Source organism: Nyctibius grandis, chromosome W (genome assembly GCF_013368605.1).
Source record: "Nyctibius grandis isolate bNycGra1 chromosome W, bNycGra1.pri, whole genome shotgun sequence".
NCBI lineage: Eukaryota > Metazoa > Chordata > Aves > Nyctibiiformes > Nyctibiidae > Nyctibius > Nyctibius grandis.
Window position 1 is genome coordinate 8,366,475 of NC_090694.1, and position 18,072 is coordinate 8,384,546.

An 18,072-nucleotide genomic window follows, 5' to 3' on the forward strand; every position below is an offset into this window, starting at 1 on the left:
CTTCACAAAACGCCCTAGCTTCCCACAGCAATGACACATCAAAACAGAGTTATCTCTCCCACTCAGCTTCAACTTCTTAAGGCAGTTTTTCTTAAAGTGACCTTCCTGTTCGCATGTATAACAACGATGAACTACCTTAACTGCCGCCGCAAAAGTTTTTGCTAAATGCTCCATCTGAGATGTGGTGGTTCCTACTTTCTCACAAGCATCCATTAGCTCAGTTAAGGTGGGGTTACAATTTGCCATCCCTGCAACAACTTTCCTGCAGTCCTCACCTGTGTTGTCCTTCGCTAACTGTAGTGGCAATGCTTCTTTTACAATTTTCCAATCTAACAGTTGCCAAATATTTCTTCCCTTAGGATCCGCACCCACAATCACCGGATATGCTTGTGGAATTATAACTCCTTCTAATAACGCATCTCGAATGACCCCTTTCCATTTCACTCCTCCCTCACCTCCCCCCCTTCCCCTGTATACGCGGGCGGACGCTGACCCTCTCCCTCACCTCCCACATTACCAGATGGATGCAAACCTCCCCCCCCTCCCTGATCTAAAGGTGGAGTAGGGAGTTGTAAAGGAGGTTGAGGTGGCCCTAATACTTGTCCCGAACACAGAGGGGGGTTTTGGGGGAGACATAGTCACGTGCCTCGAGGCGTTGGCTGGACGGTGCTGCTGCAATTCCGTCTTTAATTCTTCCAGTAGTCTACCAAGCTCTGTCATGTCAAGTTTGTGTCCATTTCGTGATGGTAACAGTCCTTTAAGTCCTTGTGACTCTGGTACTGCTGATTCCGTAAATGGCGAATATGGTAAAGGTGGATACGAAGCATGTTTACCCTCCTTCTTGTTCTCCTGCTCAGCCTCATCCGTAGAGAGATCAATGAGAGGAGGAGGGGGTTTCGGCCAAGTCTCCTGTTCAGTGTCTGAATCAATTAGTCCAAATTGAGTTTGTGTTTTAGGGCGCACTACCGGTTCTGATGAATCTGTATCTATTTTTCTCGCTCCCCGCTCCTCGGCTTTTTTCGGAGCCGTCTGTACCGATGGCGATAAAGGAGCTGCCACCGGTACAGCCACCGGGGCCATGGGAGGTGTTGGTCCCGCAAACAGTGAGGGGGTAGTAGACGTCTGCGGTCCTAAAGCCATAAAAGCTGTATGTGTGACTTCTCTCTCTGCTTTTATTCCTTTTAACGCTTCGCTAACCAGCCTCCATGTAGCAGACAATTTAAAGGCTTCCTTATCACCACTTGACACCGCATTCCAGAGAGAGTCGCCAATCTTCTCCCATAAAGGCACTTCAAAGACATCATTAAAGGTTGTAAAATGTCCTTTATCTTTTGCCCAAAACAGTAACTGCTTTAACGCAGCTTCGTCATATTTAATTCCTCTCTCAGAGAGTATATGTTGGAGGAGTTTCACCACTGCCACTTCTGTCTTGGTCAGGGTAGACCCCATGTAAACACGCCCGAGCCGCATCCCATGTCGCCCGGTCCTCCCGCGCAGCCCGTAGCAGCCACAAGATAACTCCCCATGTTTTTAATTCTTTGGCAGAACCCGCTGCCATAGCTCGCTCAGCGAGCTTCATCGAGCACCGCTCCCAGGCACTCGGCTGTAAACAATCAGCCGGTCCTGCCACCGCCCCCTCTATAATGAGGCGGTCCACACACTGGGCTACGTCTTTCGATTTCACAGAAATCTTAAATTCCCCGCCCAGTAACGAAATCACCTTTATCAAGGCTTCCATGGTTCGCGAACCCACTCCGACCGCCTGCGGTCCGCCAGCCCAGCAATCACGTCGGGGTCACCATTTGTTGCCGCTTGTCTGCGGCAAGCTCCGTTCGGTTGCTGGCTGGCCTGAGGCTATCCGCACCCCAGGGCCATTGAGCACTGACACCAATGTGAGGATGCAACAAATGGCATTTATTTAACTGCGCAACAGCCTTATATAGTCGTCTTGTCCCGTACGAACTCGCACGATACTTGCACATCCTGCTCCTTTCGCCACGCCTACCTTCCGTTACAGCCCGAGATTTTCCGGTCGCCGTACCCTAATCTACCTACAGCCTCCACCATGGTAAGCACATAGCGTTTACCCTGGCGGATCTGAGGGAGTGTGATATAGTCAATCTGCCAGGCCTCCCCATATTTATATTTCAACCACCGCCCCTCATACCACAAAGGTTTTAACCGTTTGGCTTGCTTAATTGCGGCACATGTTTCACAGTCGTGGATAACCTGTGCAATAGAGTCCATAGTTAAGTCCACCCTCGGTCACGAGCCCATCTGTATGTTGCATCTCTCCCTTCATGACCTGAAGTGTCACGAGCCCACCGAGCTAAAAATAGTTCACCTTTATGTTCCCAGTCCAAATCTATTTGGAATACTTTAGCAGCCTGATCTGCTTGTTGGTTGTTTCGACGCTCCTCAGTGGCCCGACTTTTAGGTATGTGACCATCTACATGACGTACCTTCACGACTAGTTTCTCTAGCCGGGCAGCAATATCTTGCCACAATTCAGCAGCCCAAATAGGTTTACCTTTACGCTGCCAGTTGCTTCGCTTCCACTGCTTTAACCACCCCCACAAGGCATTTGCCACCATCCATGAGTCAGTATAAAGATACAGCCTTGGCCACTTTTCTCGTTCAGCAATGTCTAAAGCCAGCTGGATGGCTTTTACCTCTGCGAATTGACTTGATTCACCTTGTCCTACTGTGACTCATCGTATAGGGCTCCATACAGCAGCTTTCCACTTCCGATGCTTTCCTACAAGACGGCAGGATCCATCGGTGAACAGGGCATACTGCTTGTCATCCTCTGGTAGTTCATTATATGGTGGGGCTTCTTCAGCACGTGTCACCTCCTCTTCTGGTGGCATTCCGCAGTCTTTGCCTTCTGGCCAGTCCACGATCACTTCTAAGATTCCTGGGCGATTATGTTTTCCTACTTGAGCCCTCTGTGTAATTAATGCAATCCATTTACTCCATGTAGCATCAGTTCCATGATGAGTAGTAGGGACCTTACCCTTGAACATCCAGCCCAGTACTGGTAATCAGGGTGCCAGGAGAAGCTGTGCTTCCCTACCAGTTACCTCTGAAGCAGCCCTAACTCCTTCATATGCTGCCAGTATCTCTTTTTCAGTTGGAGTGTAATTGGCCTCGGAGTGCTTGTATCCTCGACTCCAAAATCCTAGGGGTCGACCTCGAGTCTCCCCGGTACTTTCTGCCAGAGGCTCCAGGTAGGACCACTGTCCCCAGCTGCGGTGTAGAGCACATTTTTAACATCTTGTCCCATACGGACTGGTCCAAGGGCTACTGCATGCACAATCTCTTGTTTAATCTGTTCAAAAGCCTGTCGTTGTTCAGGACCCCACTGAAAATCATTTTTCTTTCTGGTCACTTGATAAAGAGGGCGTACAATCTGGCTGTAATCTGGAATACGCATTCTCCAGAAACCCACAACGCCTAAGAAGGCTTGTGTTTCCTTTTTGTTAGTTGGTGGGGACATAGCTGTTATTTTGTTGATCACCTCTATAGGGATCTGGCGACGCCCATCTTGCTATTTAATCACTAAAAACTGGATCTCCCGGGCAGGTCCCTTGACCTTGCCTCTTTTTATGGCAAAACCAGCTTGCAGAAGAATTTGAATTATTTTCTCCCCTTTGTCAAAAACTTCTGCTGCTGTATCACCCCATACAATGATGTCATCAATATATTGCAAATGTTCTGGAGCTCCACCCTTTTCTAGTGCAGTCTGGATCAGTCCGTGGCAAATAGTAGGACTGTGTTTCCACCCCTGGGGCAGTCGATTCCAGGTGTACTGGATACCTCTCCAGGTAAAAGCAAACTGTGGCCTGCACTTTGGTGCCAAGGGAATAGAGAAAAAACGCTTTAGCAATGTCTGTAGTGGCGTACCACTTGGCTGCCTTTGACTCCAGTTCGTATTGAAGTTCTAGCATGTCTGGCACGGCAGCACTCAGAGGTGGCGTAACTTCATTTGGGCCACCATAGTCCACAGTTAATCTCCATTCTCCATTAGACTTTTGCACTGGCCATATAGGACTATTAAAGGGTGAGCGAGTCTTGCTAATCACTCCTTGATTTTCTAATTGTCTAATCAGTTTATGAATGGGGATCAGGGAGTCTCACAGAATCACAGAATGTTAGGGATTGGAAGGGACCTCGAAAGATCATCTAGTCCAATCCCCCTGCCGGAGCAGGATTACCTAGACAATATCACACAGGAACGCGTCCAGGCGGGTTTTGAACGTCTCCAGAGAAGGAGACTCCACAACCTCTCTGGGCAGCCTGTTCCAGTGTTCGGTCACCCTCACTGTAAAGAAGTTTTTCCTCATATTTACGTGGAACCTCCTGTGTTCCAGCTTGCACCCATTGCCCCTTGTCCTGTCAAGGGATGTCACTGAGAAGAGCCTGGCTCCATCCTCTTGACACTTGCCCTTTACATATTTATAAACATTAATGAGGTCACCCCTCAGTCTCCTCTTCTCTAAGCTAAAGAGACCCAGCTCCCTCAGCCTCTCCTCATAAGGGAGATGTTCCACCCCCTTAATCATCTTTGTGGCTCTGCGCTGGACTCTCTCTAGCAGTTCCCTGTGCTTCTTGAACTGAGGGGCCCAGAAGTGGACACAATATTCCAGATGCGGCCTCAGCAGGGCAGAGTAGAGGGGGAGGAGAACCTCTCTTGACCTGCTAACCACACTCCTTCTAATACACCCCAGGATGCCATTGGCCTTCTTGGCCACAAGGGCACATTGCCGGCTCACGGTCATCCTGCTGTCCACTAGGACCCCCAGGTCCCCTTCCCCTATGCTGCTCTCCAACAGGTCTGTCCCCAACTTGTACTCATACATGGGGTTGTTCTTGCCCAGATGCAGGACTCTACACTTGCCCTTGTTATATTTCATTAAATTTCTCCCCGCCCAACTCTCCAGCCTGTCCAGGTCTCTCTGAATGGCTGCGCAGCCTTCCGGTGTGTCAGCCACTCCTCCCAGTTTTGTGTCATCAGCGAACTTGCTGACAGTGCACTCTATTCCCTCATCCAAGTCATTAATGAATATATTGAATAGTACTGGTCCCAGTACCGACCCTTGAGGGACTCCGCTAGACACAGGCCTCCAACTGGACTCTGTCCCATTGACCACCACTCTCTGGCTTCTTTCCTTCAGCCAGTTCACAATCCACCTCACTACCCGATCATCCAGACCACACATCCTCAGTTTAGCTGTGAGGATGCTGTGGGAGACCGTGTCAAACGCTTTACTGAAATCGAGATAGACCACATCCACAGCTTTACCATCATCTATCCACCGGGTTACGTCCTCATAAAAGGCTATCAAGTTGGTTAAGCATGACTTCCCCTTGGTGAAGCCATGTTGACTGCCTCTAATGATCCCCCTATCCTTGATGTGCCTAGAGACAGCACCAAGGACAAGTTGTTCCATCACCTTTCCGGGGATGGAGGTGAGGCTGACCGGTCTATAGTTACCCGGGTCCTCCTTCTTGCCCTTTTTGAAGACTGGAGTGACATTCACTTTCCTCCAGTCCTCAGGCACCTCTCCCGTTGCCCACGACTTAGCAAAGATGATGGAGAGTGGCCTAGCAATGACTTCCGCCAGCTCCCTCAGCACCCGCGGGTGCATCCCATCAGGGCCCATGGATTTATGGACGTCCAGATTGCTTAATTGGTCCCTGACCCAGCCCTCATCTACCAAGACAGATTCCTCCTCTATCCTGACTTCTTCTGGGGCCTCAGGGGTCCGGGGCTCCTCAGGACAGCCTCCAGCAGTATAGACAGAGGCAAAGAAGGCATTCAGTAACTCCGCCTTCTTTTTATCCTCTGTCTCCAGGGCCCCCACCTCATTCATCAGTGGGCCTACATTGCCTCTAGTGTTGGTTTTACCTGCAATGTATTTGAAGAAGCCCTTTCTGTTGTCCTTGACCTCTCTTGCAAGGTTTAATTCCAAGGAGGCCTTAGCTTTCCTAGTTGCCTCCCTACATCCTCTGACAACAGACTTATATTCCTCCCAAGTGGCCAGCCCCTCCTTCCATGATCTGTACACCCTCCTCTTCCACTTGAGTTTGCCCAGCAGTTCCCCGTTTAACCATGCAGGTCTCCTGGTACCCTTCCTTGACTTCCTACTTGTTGGGATGCTCTGGTCTTGAGCTCGGAAGAAGCAGTCCTTGAATGCTAACCAACTATCTTGGGCCCCCTTACCTTCTAGTACCCTGTCCCATGGGATTTCCCCTAGCAATTGCTTGAAAAGGCCAAAGTTGGCCCTCCTGAAGTCCAGGGTTGTGATTCTGCTAGCTGTTCTGTTCCTGCCACATGAGATCCTGAACTCTACCATCTCATGGTCACTACAACCAAGGCTGCCCTCAACCTTCACCTCTTCAATCAGACCCTCCTTGTTAGTGAGGATCAGATCCAGCAGCACTCCTCTCCTAGTTGGCTCATCCACCATTTGCATCAGAAAGTTATCATCAATGCACTGGAGGAACCTCCTGGACTGAGGATGGCTGGCTGAGTAGGCCTCCCAGCAAATATCAGGGTAGTTGAAATCCCCCATGACAACCAGACCCTGTAATTGAGAGACTGCTTTCAGCTGCCTGTAGAAGGCCTCATCACCCTCCTCATCCTGATCAGGTGGCCTGTAATAGACACCCACAACAGTGTCACCCCTGCCAGCCTGCCCCTTAATTCGCACCCACAAACTCTCAACTCGCTCCTGATCCGCCCCTGGACAGAACTCAATACATTCTAGCTGCTCACTCACATAAAGAGCAACTCCACCACCTCTCCTTAGTGGCCTGTCTTTCCTGAACAAGACATAGCCATCCATGACCACATTCCAGTCATGCGAGGCTTCCCACCAAGTCTCTGTAATTGCCACCAAATCATAGCCCCCCGACCGAACACGGATTTCTAACTCCTCCTGTTTATTCCCCATGCTGCGTGCATTGGTGTACAGGCATTTCAGGGAGCGAGCTGAGCACACCGATTTCACCCCAGGGGGATGGGAGGCCTCCTGGTCTACCTCAACACTAGAGCGTTGCCCCAGTGGTGCAAGCCCAGCTACCACCCCATCCCCCTTCGAATCTAGTTTAAAGCTCTCCGAATGAGCCCTGCTAATTCCTGTCCCAGAACCCTTTTGCCCCTGCGACATAAACCTTTCCCATGTATTACCGTCACGCCTGGTGTCTTATAAAACCAGCCATTATCAGAGAACCCAAAGCCCTGCCTGTAGCACCAGTCTCGTAGCCAGGCATTAATAGAGAGAATCCTACTATTCCATCCCACGTCATCACCTGAAAATGGAAGGAGGGAGGAGAAAACAACTTGTGCCCCAGACTCTTTCACCAACCGTCCTAGGGCCTTGTAGTCTTTCTTCATCCCCCTCAGACTACAGGATGCAGCTTCTTCCCCACCTGTCTGGAAGATCAGCAGGGGGTAGTAGCCTGTGGCCTTCACCAGGTTGGGGAGTTGCCTGGTGATATCCCTGATTCGGGCTCCAGGCAGGCTGCAGACCTCCCTGTGATGGGGGTCAGCTCTGCATATTGGGCCCTCAGATCCCTTTAGGAAGGAGTCTCCAACCACTAAAACTCTTCTCTTCTTCCTTGTGGAGGAGGTAGCTATACGCCTGTCAGGTTTTTCTGACTGTGGTGGGACCTCTGATATAGGTTGCCTCTCCACCACATCCCCATTGGACCGGCTGTATTCCACTAGGGCTTCATATCTATTGCTCAGAGGCACCTGTGGAGGCAAGGTAGGCAAGGAGGGCACTCGCCTTTTGCCACAGCCATAGACTTGCCTCCACTCACTCCTCTCCTCTAGGTTATTGTTTTCCACCTGAGAGGGGCAGAGTACAGGGGTCCCTCGATCCTGGGAGCTCTCCGGCAGGTGCTCCCATTTTTGTTGCAGGGAGGGCAGAGCCTGGCTCCACCAGTCTATCTCCATTTCAGCCTCCCGAATGCTCCTAAGCCTTTCTACTTCGGCTTGAAGCCTTTCAACCTGGCTTTGCAGCTGTGCCGCTCGGCCGAGCAGATCATCTACCTGCTCACAGCGCACACAGCCCCCTGACAACACAGAGATGGTGTAGCATTCCCTGCAGCCTGCGACCTGCACCATTGCCTCCTTCCGTGGGAGCTCTGTCTGGGTTCCCACATCCATTTTGGTCTTCTTCCGCCGGGTAGATACCATTGTTCTTTCACTGAGCTGGGAAATACCTGTTGGTGACACCCCTGGTTCACAGCTCCTTGGCACCTTCCTCGCCTTGTGCACTGGGAGGGAGTCAGCGCCCTCCCCAGCGAGCTGCAAACTGCTGCGGCCTCTCCTGCCCTGGGACACACCCAGTCACTGCTGAGTCTCCCTCTCCCCTCTGGCCAGGGACTAGTCCCTGCCCTCCAGGAGGCTTTTTATCACCCAATCAACAGGGGGTGGTGCGTTTAAATCACCCGCGGTGCCTCTGGCTACGCCCCCTCCTCTCCTGATTCGTTGCCGGGAACCTCCGGGTCCGGGGTCGGGGGGAAGCAGCTCGGGGCTGATGCTCGTGGGGGGGGTGGGGGCTCGGGGGGGGCCCAGGGTACGAAAACCGCCCGGTTAAGCCCGATGTCACCCTCGCCCCCGCACTAACCTCAAGTCGCTGCCGCCGCTGTCGCTGCTGCCGCCGCTGTCAGCCAAGTCTCGATTGGTGCGATATTGTCGTCGGTGCACCGTGGTAGTAGCAATTGGCAGCTGTTGTTCTTCAACCTTCAGCAACCCCACAACAGAAGGATCCTCTGAGAGGCCAGGCAAGGTAGACAGCTGTTTAATGTCCTCAGTCTCTACAGCTGCTATACCAAAGGCCCATCTATACCCTTTTGGGTCCTTAAAATACCCTCTCTTGAGGTAGTCTATGCCAAGGATGCACGGAGCATCTGGGCCAGTCACAATGGGGTGCTTTTTCCATTCATTTTCAGTTAGGCTCACTTCGGCCTCCAATACAGATAACTTTTGAGATCCCCCTGTTACTTACGAAATACTGATAGATTCTGTCCCTTTATGATTCGACGGCATTAGGGTGCACTGTGCACCAGTGTCTACCAGGGCTCGATACCTTTGTGGTTTTAATGTGGCAGGCCATCGAATCCACACAGTCCAATAAACTTGGTTGTCCGTCTCCTCCACCTGGCTAGAGGCAGGGCCCCTCTAATTAAAGAATGGATTCGTGCTGCTCATGGGGATTGGACCTTCATTCCCCCTATTCACATTTGGGAAATAGGGATCTGAGGCCCATCTACCCTGACTGTAGTCCTGCTCACTGGTAACTGGAGCAGCCATCCTCCTAGGAAAACTCTCTCCAGTCTTTCTTGTAGAAATTTTCACATAATTGTTGTAGTTCTCATGAGTTAGGACGATAAGGATCAATAGAGATGAAATAGAATGAAGAATAGAATAATTAATATAAGTCTATCTGAATAAACACAGGTGGGTTTCATACCCCATGAATAATGTTCTCAGAGCCCCTTTGTATAATCCTGACCCATGACTGAACAAATCATCAGTCATAGGTTAATGAGTAGCTAAGCAGGAGTAGGCCTAGAAGTATTACCTTCTGATGATTTCAATAAAAGGGATGTATGAAGAAAATATGGGATACTTAGAAATAAGCATTAATAGACATAAAGTTCTAAATATACTTTAGCTATTTTAGGTTAATACTTAGGAGACGCTGGCAGTGGAAACCAGACTCTGATCAACCCGGATCAAGACGGGACACTGATTACAGCAAGAACATTAAGGATGGGTGTCGACCGGAGCCGGAGTGGAACCAGAACCTAAAGATCAGCTAACCAATGGAAAAGAATGGACTTTTGTGGACTCCTGACAATGGACTTTTGTGGACTCTTGACGAAGGAAGAAAGAGGAATTGAAATAGTCAGTGGATTTTTAACAGAAGCTCGTAAGAAGTTTGTGATGTAACTACTTATTAGTTTCTATATAAACTGATAGTGAATTTGAGTCAGGTACCATTCACTGCGGTGGTGGTCCAACTCTGAGTTGCTTCAATAAAGAATCAGCAAACCTAGAGACCCGGACTCTGCCAATTTTCTTTAACATTCTTCTACCTCGCAACTCACGTACTCGTGCCTGCAGTGTACTGGTAGGTTGTCCACGCCATCTGCTCATGTCCTCCCCATAACCACGCAGGGCAAACCACAGGATACCTTGTGACGTGTCCAGTTTCCTTTGAGCCGGTCTTGTAGGAGGGTGTTTTCTCCTAATGGCTGTGATGTCGGCCTGTGCAGGTAGAGAGTCAAGTTTATTCTCTATCCTGGACAGTTTGTCTGACAGTTGTTTAAATGAGTCCTTGTTTTCCTTAGTCAGTTTTTCCACAGCCAAGATGCGGGCCTGCAGTGGGGAAGAAATACTATCTTCATACTGTCGCATACAGTTAGCCATTTCGCCCACAGTAGATCGTGCCATGTCATTTTCTCCCCAGACCAATATTGACAATGTATGGGTATATGCCAGTGGAGCACTCTGCACAACCTTCCGGAACATGGATCGGTTGCATTCCACTTCGTCAGGATTTACAGGATCTACAATTTCCCATGGGTGTCTATAAATGATCTCTTGCACAGCTAGTTCTCTAAGGTAGTTAATACCTTTTTCTATAGTGGTCCATTTGCTTGGGTGGCTCAGAACATCATCTTTAAAGGGATACCTGCTCTTTACGGCTGACAAGAGTCGCCTCCAGAGACTGATAGTGTTTGGCTTTTTCGCAAGCGCCTTATCAATACCACCATCTCTGGACAGGGATCCTAACTGTCTGGCTTCTCTACCATCCACGTCCATGCTATCCGCCCCATTATCCCAGCATTGGAGCAACCAGGTAATAATTGTCTCACCTTCATAATGGCTGAAGTCTTTCCTTATATTCCGCAACTCCTTCAGGGATAGGGAGTGGTAGGTTACCTCTGCATCTGAGTCTTCCCCCTGTGATGGTTCTGTGTTAGAAGGACCTTTCTTCTGTGATGGCTCTGCTTTAAGAAGACGACCAGGAAGGCCCTCATCTGTGTCAGGTGGTGGCTCTGCCTGAGAAGGACACTCACCTGAGTCAGGTGATGGCTCTGCCTTAGAAGGCTCTGCATCATCATCCTTCACTTCAGGAGCTGATTTCTTTTGGTATTTCTTCCTGATTACAGGGGCAATTGCTATCGGCACAGATTGGTCCTCTGGTCCTGAAGTAGACATAGAGCACTTGCATCTGCACAGAGCACCAGTAGCAGATGGGGATAGAATCACCGTGGCAGACACTGGGGTTGGTGTAGCTGCGGTGCCCATCATCAAGGTTAAAGTAACTACAGTGCCCATTTTCGGAGTTGGAGTGACTGCAGGATCTGTCGTTGGAATTGGAGTAGCTGTAGTGCCCATTGCTGGAGTTGCAGTGTCCACAGTGCCTGTTGTCGGAGTTTGAATAGATCCAGTTGCTGTCTTGGGGGGTGCAGTGGCTACGGTGCAGACTGCCGAGGTTTGAGTAGACACAGTGGCTGTCGTGGGAGTGCTGAGGCTCGCTGGGGTCTGAGTAGATGCAGTGGCCATCTTGGGGGGTGTAGCAGCTACAGTGCAGGCTGCCGAGGTTTGAGTGGATGTAGTGGCTGTAGTGGCGGCATGCACTGTAGGAGCTGAGATGGCTGCATAACACCTGCACCTGCACCGATATTTAATTTTATACCATACCTGAAACACATTCAGGAAAACTGATAATGAAAACATGCCATTTAGATATCCCCATCCGAAATTCGCAAAATCTAGCAGAATCAGCTTGGCAGAAGAGGGGAAGGTACTATTTCCCAAAGTAAAATTGAAAATGTAATCATTAACGAAATCCGCTAGAGGGCGCGCGGGGTAGGCAGATGAAGTCACTGCTACTGATTCGCGATTAAAGCTGCCCATCATTGTGTCATAGAGATAAGACATCGGAATAGCAACGGCCCAATTTATCACGGCATAAATCAGTATCAAACCCCATAGCAAAACGATGCATTTCGACCAGCGCCCACTGCTAAACCGCATGTAAACATTAATAAGAAGCAAGCAGGAACACAGTGCATACGGCAGGTAAGGCAGCATTGCAATACTCAACTGTGAAAGAAACTCTAAGAGATGAGATAACACTGTGCCCAAAAGCGATATTATAATGTTAGCTATCTGTTTTAATTTCCAACCCCTCGTGAATCTCAAAGGAAGAAAATCTGATACTCTCTCGACTGAGCTATCCGGGCCTCCTCCCGCCAGAGCTGGGATTCAACTTATCAGAGCAACCTGTTAGAGCCGTCTTGAGTTGAGTCGGCCCCACATTGGGTGCCAATAAATCTGTCACGGTTTAAAGATGGGCTGACTATTAAACTGGTGGCAGACGCTCTCTGTTAACCCTCCTCCCCCCGCCAGAAGGGGAAGGAAAAGGGAAAAGGGAGAGAGGCTTAAGGGTTGGAAAGTTAAAACAGTTTTAATGAACTATAATAATGAAAAAGTGTATAATAATAATAATGGAAATAATTAAATATATACAAATATATACAAAACCAAGATTGAACTCCCCTGATGTCGGTCACATCACCACCGGCACTGCAGGGCAGGCTCTGGGAAGGCCCAGGCTGGGCCCAGCGACGGACGGGAATTGGATTCAGGGATGCACAGATCGGGATTGGGGGCAGCAGGAAAATGGACAGAGTCCTCTTTGGACACCGGCCATAGCAGAAGGAGGCGAGACCCTTGTGATCCCCCCGCTTTATACTGAGAATGACGTGTATGGGATGGAATACCCTCGTTGGTCAATTTTGGGTCACCTGTCCTGTCTGCTCCTCCCTGGAGGTGCGACCTCTCTGCGGCTCTTCACTTGTAATCAGTGAGGAATTTAGCAGTGACCTTGGTTTCTCTAAGAATAAGTACAGCAAGAGCCTTCCTGCATAACATCCCTACCGGTGCCTCAGTGATAACTATAAACTTTGAGTGTTATCAGTCCTAGAAGCAGAGACTGTCTGCAAAACATGCAGTTAGTTTCAGAAAGTGCAGTTACTTAGAGACTTAGCTGAAAGTAAAAATCACTGAAAGGAAAATTGGTCTGTTTTAGGACAAACCAGGACAAAGGAATAGGATTCTCAGCCTGCAGTAGCAGTGGGGAGCTGCTGTGCTGCTACCACACTAAGGTATGAGCAGTGGAAACTGCTGACAGTTCTCCTTCACAGAGCAACATTTTGTTTCAGCCCACAGGGTGCCAAGTCTTCTCAGCATTAAGTCTCTCACCACTGTTGTGGCCTCAACTGTTCTACTCACAGCCCACAGAATTTCACCCTTAGTGCATTACAGAGCACCTACATGCATTTCCACCAGGTTGGATTTGTGTGGATTTAATCAAATTTATCCGTTATTAAAAGTAGTATGCTATAGTATGTTATAATGCATTAAACTATTCTTTATCGTTTACTGCCAAATAAGGGGGAGGAAACACAGCAGTTTTAACACATTACTGTTAGATGCTGACAATTCTGATCAACTGAGGCACAATTTTAGATGGTGACCAACAAGTCATACTTAGTAAATGTACATTTACTAGTTCAGTGACCTTACAGAGCATCAGATGTATGCATTACCAGTGAAAAAAACAAGAAGGTCTGTGTAACTTAAATGTTATATGAAGTCTAATGTGCAATCAATGTAAAGTGTCATGAACACTGCCCCAAGGGCATGTGACTTCCTGTACCTGTATTATGATATTGGACAGCAGACAATCAGAATTCACTCCAGCTTCAAAATAATATACATAACTGCCCGTAATCATTCCAATCCCTCTGCAAATTGCATTCTGTGGCTAGTATTTTCAGCGCCTTAGTTAATTTAACTTGATTATAACTGGAAGCATCTGACTATGATTTAAGCACGCTTATTGCTGTAAAAGAAATAAGCCCATCTTCAAAATTATTGTGCAAGTATTTTAATAAGATTTGAACACATCTCAAAGAATTCTATTGTATGACTCCCTGGTCTTGGAGTTAAGTCAGCTTTAGGAGAGCCAAGCGAAGAGGTCACTGATGGGGTAAGGGATATATCTGCAGATTTTCCTTGTGCATCATCATCTGAATCTTTTTGACAGGATCTACAGTTGCTTACAGAACCTGATCTCCGTGGAGTTGCAGTCCCAGATTTTGCTTCAATAATTTCATCTGAGGGGCAAGTGGAAAGAGGAGGAAAATTAGTTATCAGTATCAAATTAGTCATAGGAACAGCAAACATCTTCCCCTTCTCACACTTCTAATCTTGTTTTTTAAATCTTGATTAATACATAAACAGCTTTTGCAAACTGTATATAGTTGATACAAAATAAAAGCTTATACATATAGCAACACAGAATCAAATGTCCTTATGCAAATTATTCTTGTGCTCTGAACTGTGCTCCAGGACTCTCTGATCTAGTTTAGACCAGCACTCACCATATTTTTCATGAACTAGTATCAGCAGCTATTAGTTCAACTGATTTAGTTTGCTTAAACTTAAAACAGAAACAGGATAGCATCATAAGGTTAAGTCAAATAACAATTCAAACATTTTGTAGATGCTTTTTGCTAGCATCTACTTTATTATATTTGTTTTCTTTCGATTTGGCTATTTATACTTGGTTATTTGTATTTTTATTATAATTCATTGATGCATTAATTGCTAGAATCTACATTAATTTATCCTTCATTTTTGGGCTGCAGCAGTTTAAGTTTACTTCTAAGATGGAAGTATTTCCTCCTCATACTGAAGGTAATGTTCTGCTGAAGTAGCTCTATTCTTACTTTAAATACTCAACATTAGTTTGACCCATACCTAGCACCAGGAAAAGTTATTTCCAGGAGAAATTAGTGAACACAGGAGAGATTGCCTTGTCACATCAAAGCTACTTTAAACTACAGTTTGGTAAGAGGAACAGAGAAGTTAGTTAGCTGTGTCAGAGGGAAAGGAAAGTCAGATCAGCTTCACTACTGGAAGACAAATGCCAAATCCATGCCTATGGGTTGTATTTCCTCAAGAGTTGAGGCCAGGACCCCAGCAGGCTGCCCTCCCCCAGCTGCATGGCTCTAAGCAGTCATCTCCTCTCCAACAGGGATGGCATCTGTCCTATACTGCAGTAGGTCAGCACAGGAAAGCGATTCATCCCCTGTATCAAATACTACTGGATCTAAACAAGCACTTGTCAGAATGGACAAGGCAAGAACTGCAGTGCCAAGTCAGATCAGGTTAAACTGTCACGACACAGAGCCTTAGCCATCCTATACTGTAATCTAGCCATATTCCAAGTAAATCCTTTTTCCATGCCACATTTTCCTAGGCATGTCATGTACACCATCGGCTGTAGATAATTCTGTTTTAGTCTACTATGCCCTTGAACAAGCATTATGGCCACTCTATATTAGCTCCTCCATTTTCAGGAAGGTATCCAACTTGGAGTTTGTGCTAGTTTTGGCTGGGAAAGAGTTAATTTTCTTCATAGTGGCTAGTATGGGGCTATGTTTTGGATTTGTGCTGGAAACAGTATTGGCAATACAGAGATGTTTTAGTTATTGCTGAGCAGTGTTTGCACAGAGTCAAGGACTTTTCTGCTTCTCATACCACCCTACCAGCGAGTAGGCTGGGGGTGCACAAGAAGTTGGGAGGGGACAGAGCCGGGACAGCTGACCCCAACTGACCAAAGGGATATTCCATACCATATAATATCATGCTCAGCATATAAAGCTGGGGGAAGAAAGGAGGAAGGGGGGGACGTTCAGAGTTATGGGGTTTGTCTTCCCAAGTAACTGTTACACATGATGGAGCCCTGCTTTCCCAGAGATGGCTGAACACCTCCCTGCCGATGGGAAGCAGTGAATCACCGAATCACAGAATCACAGAATCAATCAGGTTGGAAGAGACCTCTGGGATCATCGAGTCCAACCGTTGCCCTGACACCACCATGTCAACTAGACCATGGCACTAAGTGCCATGTCCAGTCTTTTCTTAAACACATCCAGAGATGGTGACTCCACCACCTCCCTGGGCAGCCCATTCCAATGTCTAATAACCCTTTCTGTAAAGAAATTCTTCCTAATGTCCAACCTGAACCTCCCCTGGCGAAGCTTGAGGCTGTGTCCTCTTGTCCTATCACTAGTTGCCTGGGAGAAGAGGCCGACTCCCACTTCACTACAGCCTCCCTTCAGGTAGTTGTAGACTGCAATAAGGTCACCTCTGAGCCTCCTCTTCTCCAGGCTAAACAACCCCAGCTCCCTCAGCCGTTCCTCATAGGTCAGACCCTCCAGACCCTTCACCAGCTTGGTCGCCCTCCTCTGGACTCGCTCCAACACCTCAACATCTTTCTTGAAGTGTGGGGCCCAGAACTGGACACAGGATTCAAGGTGCGGCCTCACCAGTGCCGAGTACAGAGGGACGATCACTTCCCTAGACCGGCTGGCTACACTATTCTTAATAGAGGCCAGGATGCCATTGGCCTTCTTGGTCACCTGGGCACACTGCTGGCTCATGTTTAGCCGGCTGTCAATCAGCACCCCCAAGTCTCTTTCTGCCGGGCCGCTCTCTAACCACTCTTCCCCCAGCCTGTAGCGCTGCATGGGGTTGTTGTGGCTGAAGTGTAAGACCCGGCACTTGTTCTTGTTGAACCTCATGAATGAATTCCTTGTTTTGCTTTGCTTGCGCATGTGGCTTTTGCTTTACCTATTCAACTGTCTGTATCTCAACCCATGAGTTTTCTCACTTTTACCCTTCTGATTCTCTCCCCCATCCTACTGTGAGGGGAGTGAGCGAGCGGCTGTGTGGTGCTCAGTTGCCAGCTGGGATTAAACCACAACAGTCCTTTTTTGGCAGCCAACATGGGGCTCAAAGGGTTTGAGATAACGACAGATTTGATTGGAATGTGCCAGATAGATAGAATTTATAGCTGTTATTGCTGTTTAGCTATTAACTGGCAGGCTCCTCTACTTGCCACGGTGCTTGCTTGCCTTACTGTAAATTAGAGTCTAGTGCTCATTACAGAATCACAGAATCACAGAATGTTAGGGATTGGAAGGGACCTCGAAAGATCATCTAGTCCAATCCCCCTGCCGGAGCAGGATTACCTAGACCATATCACACAGGAACGCGTCCAGGCGGGTTTTGAATGTCTCCAGAGAAGGAGACTCCACAACCTCTCTGGGCAGCCTGTTCCAGTGTTCGGTCACCCTCACCGTAAAGAAGTTTTTCCTCATATTTATGCGGAACCTCCTGTGTTCCAGCTTGCACCCATTGCCCCTTGTCCTGTCAAGGGATGTCACTGAGAAGAGCCTGGCTCCATCCTCATGACACTTGCGCTTTACATATTTATAAACATTAATGAGGTCACCCCTCAGTCTCCTCTTCTCCAAGCTAAAGAGACCCAGCTCCCTCAGCCTCTCCTCATAAGGGAGATGTTCCACTCCCTTAATCATCTTTGTGGCTCTGCGCTGGACTCTCTCTAGCAGTTCCCTGTGCTTCTTGAACTGAGGGGCCCAGAACTGGACACAATATTCCAGATGCGGCCTCAGCAGGGCAGAGTAGAGGGGGAGGAGAACCTCTCTTGACCTGCTAACCACACTCCTTCTAATACACCCCAGGATGCCATTGGCCTTCTTGGCCACAAGGGCACACTGCTGGCTCATGGTCATCCTGCTGTCCACTAGGACCCCCAGGTCCCCTTCCCCTATGCTGCTCTCCAACAGGTCTGTCCCCAACTTGTACTCATACCTGGGGTTGTTCTTGCCCAGATGCAGGACTCTACACTTGCCCTTGTTATATTTCATTAAATTTCTCCCCACCCAACTCTCCAGCCTGTCCAGGTCTCTCTGAATGGCTGCGCAGCCTTCCGGTGTGTCAGCCACTCCTCCCAGTTTTGTGTCATCAGCGAACTTGCTGACAGTGCACTCTATTCCCTCATCCAAGTCATTAATGAATATATTGAATAGTACTGGTCCCAGTACCGACCCTTAAGGGACTCCACTAGACACAGGCCTCCAACTGGACTCTGTCCCATTGAC

At 48.4% G+C, this 18,072-nt stretch overlaps 1 protein-coding gene across 1 annotated transcript in view; it reads right to left on the bottom strand.

The window, feature by feature from the left end:
- Positions 1 to 13,969: 13,969 nt before the first annotated feature.
- The window catches only part of LOC137675688 (5'-AMP-activated protein kinase catalytic subunit alpha-1-like), a 64,239-nt gene continuing 60,136 nt past the window's right edge, over positions 13,970 to 18,072 (bottom strand). Inside the window, 1 exon segment of the mRNA XM_068421858.1 lies at positions 13,970 to 14,214. Coding sequence (XP_068277959.1) covers positions 13,970 to 14,214 — 245 coding nt within the window.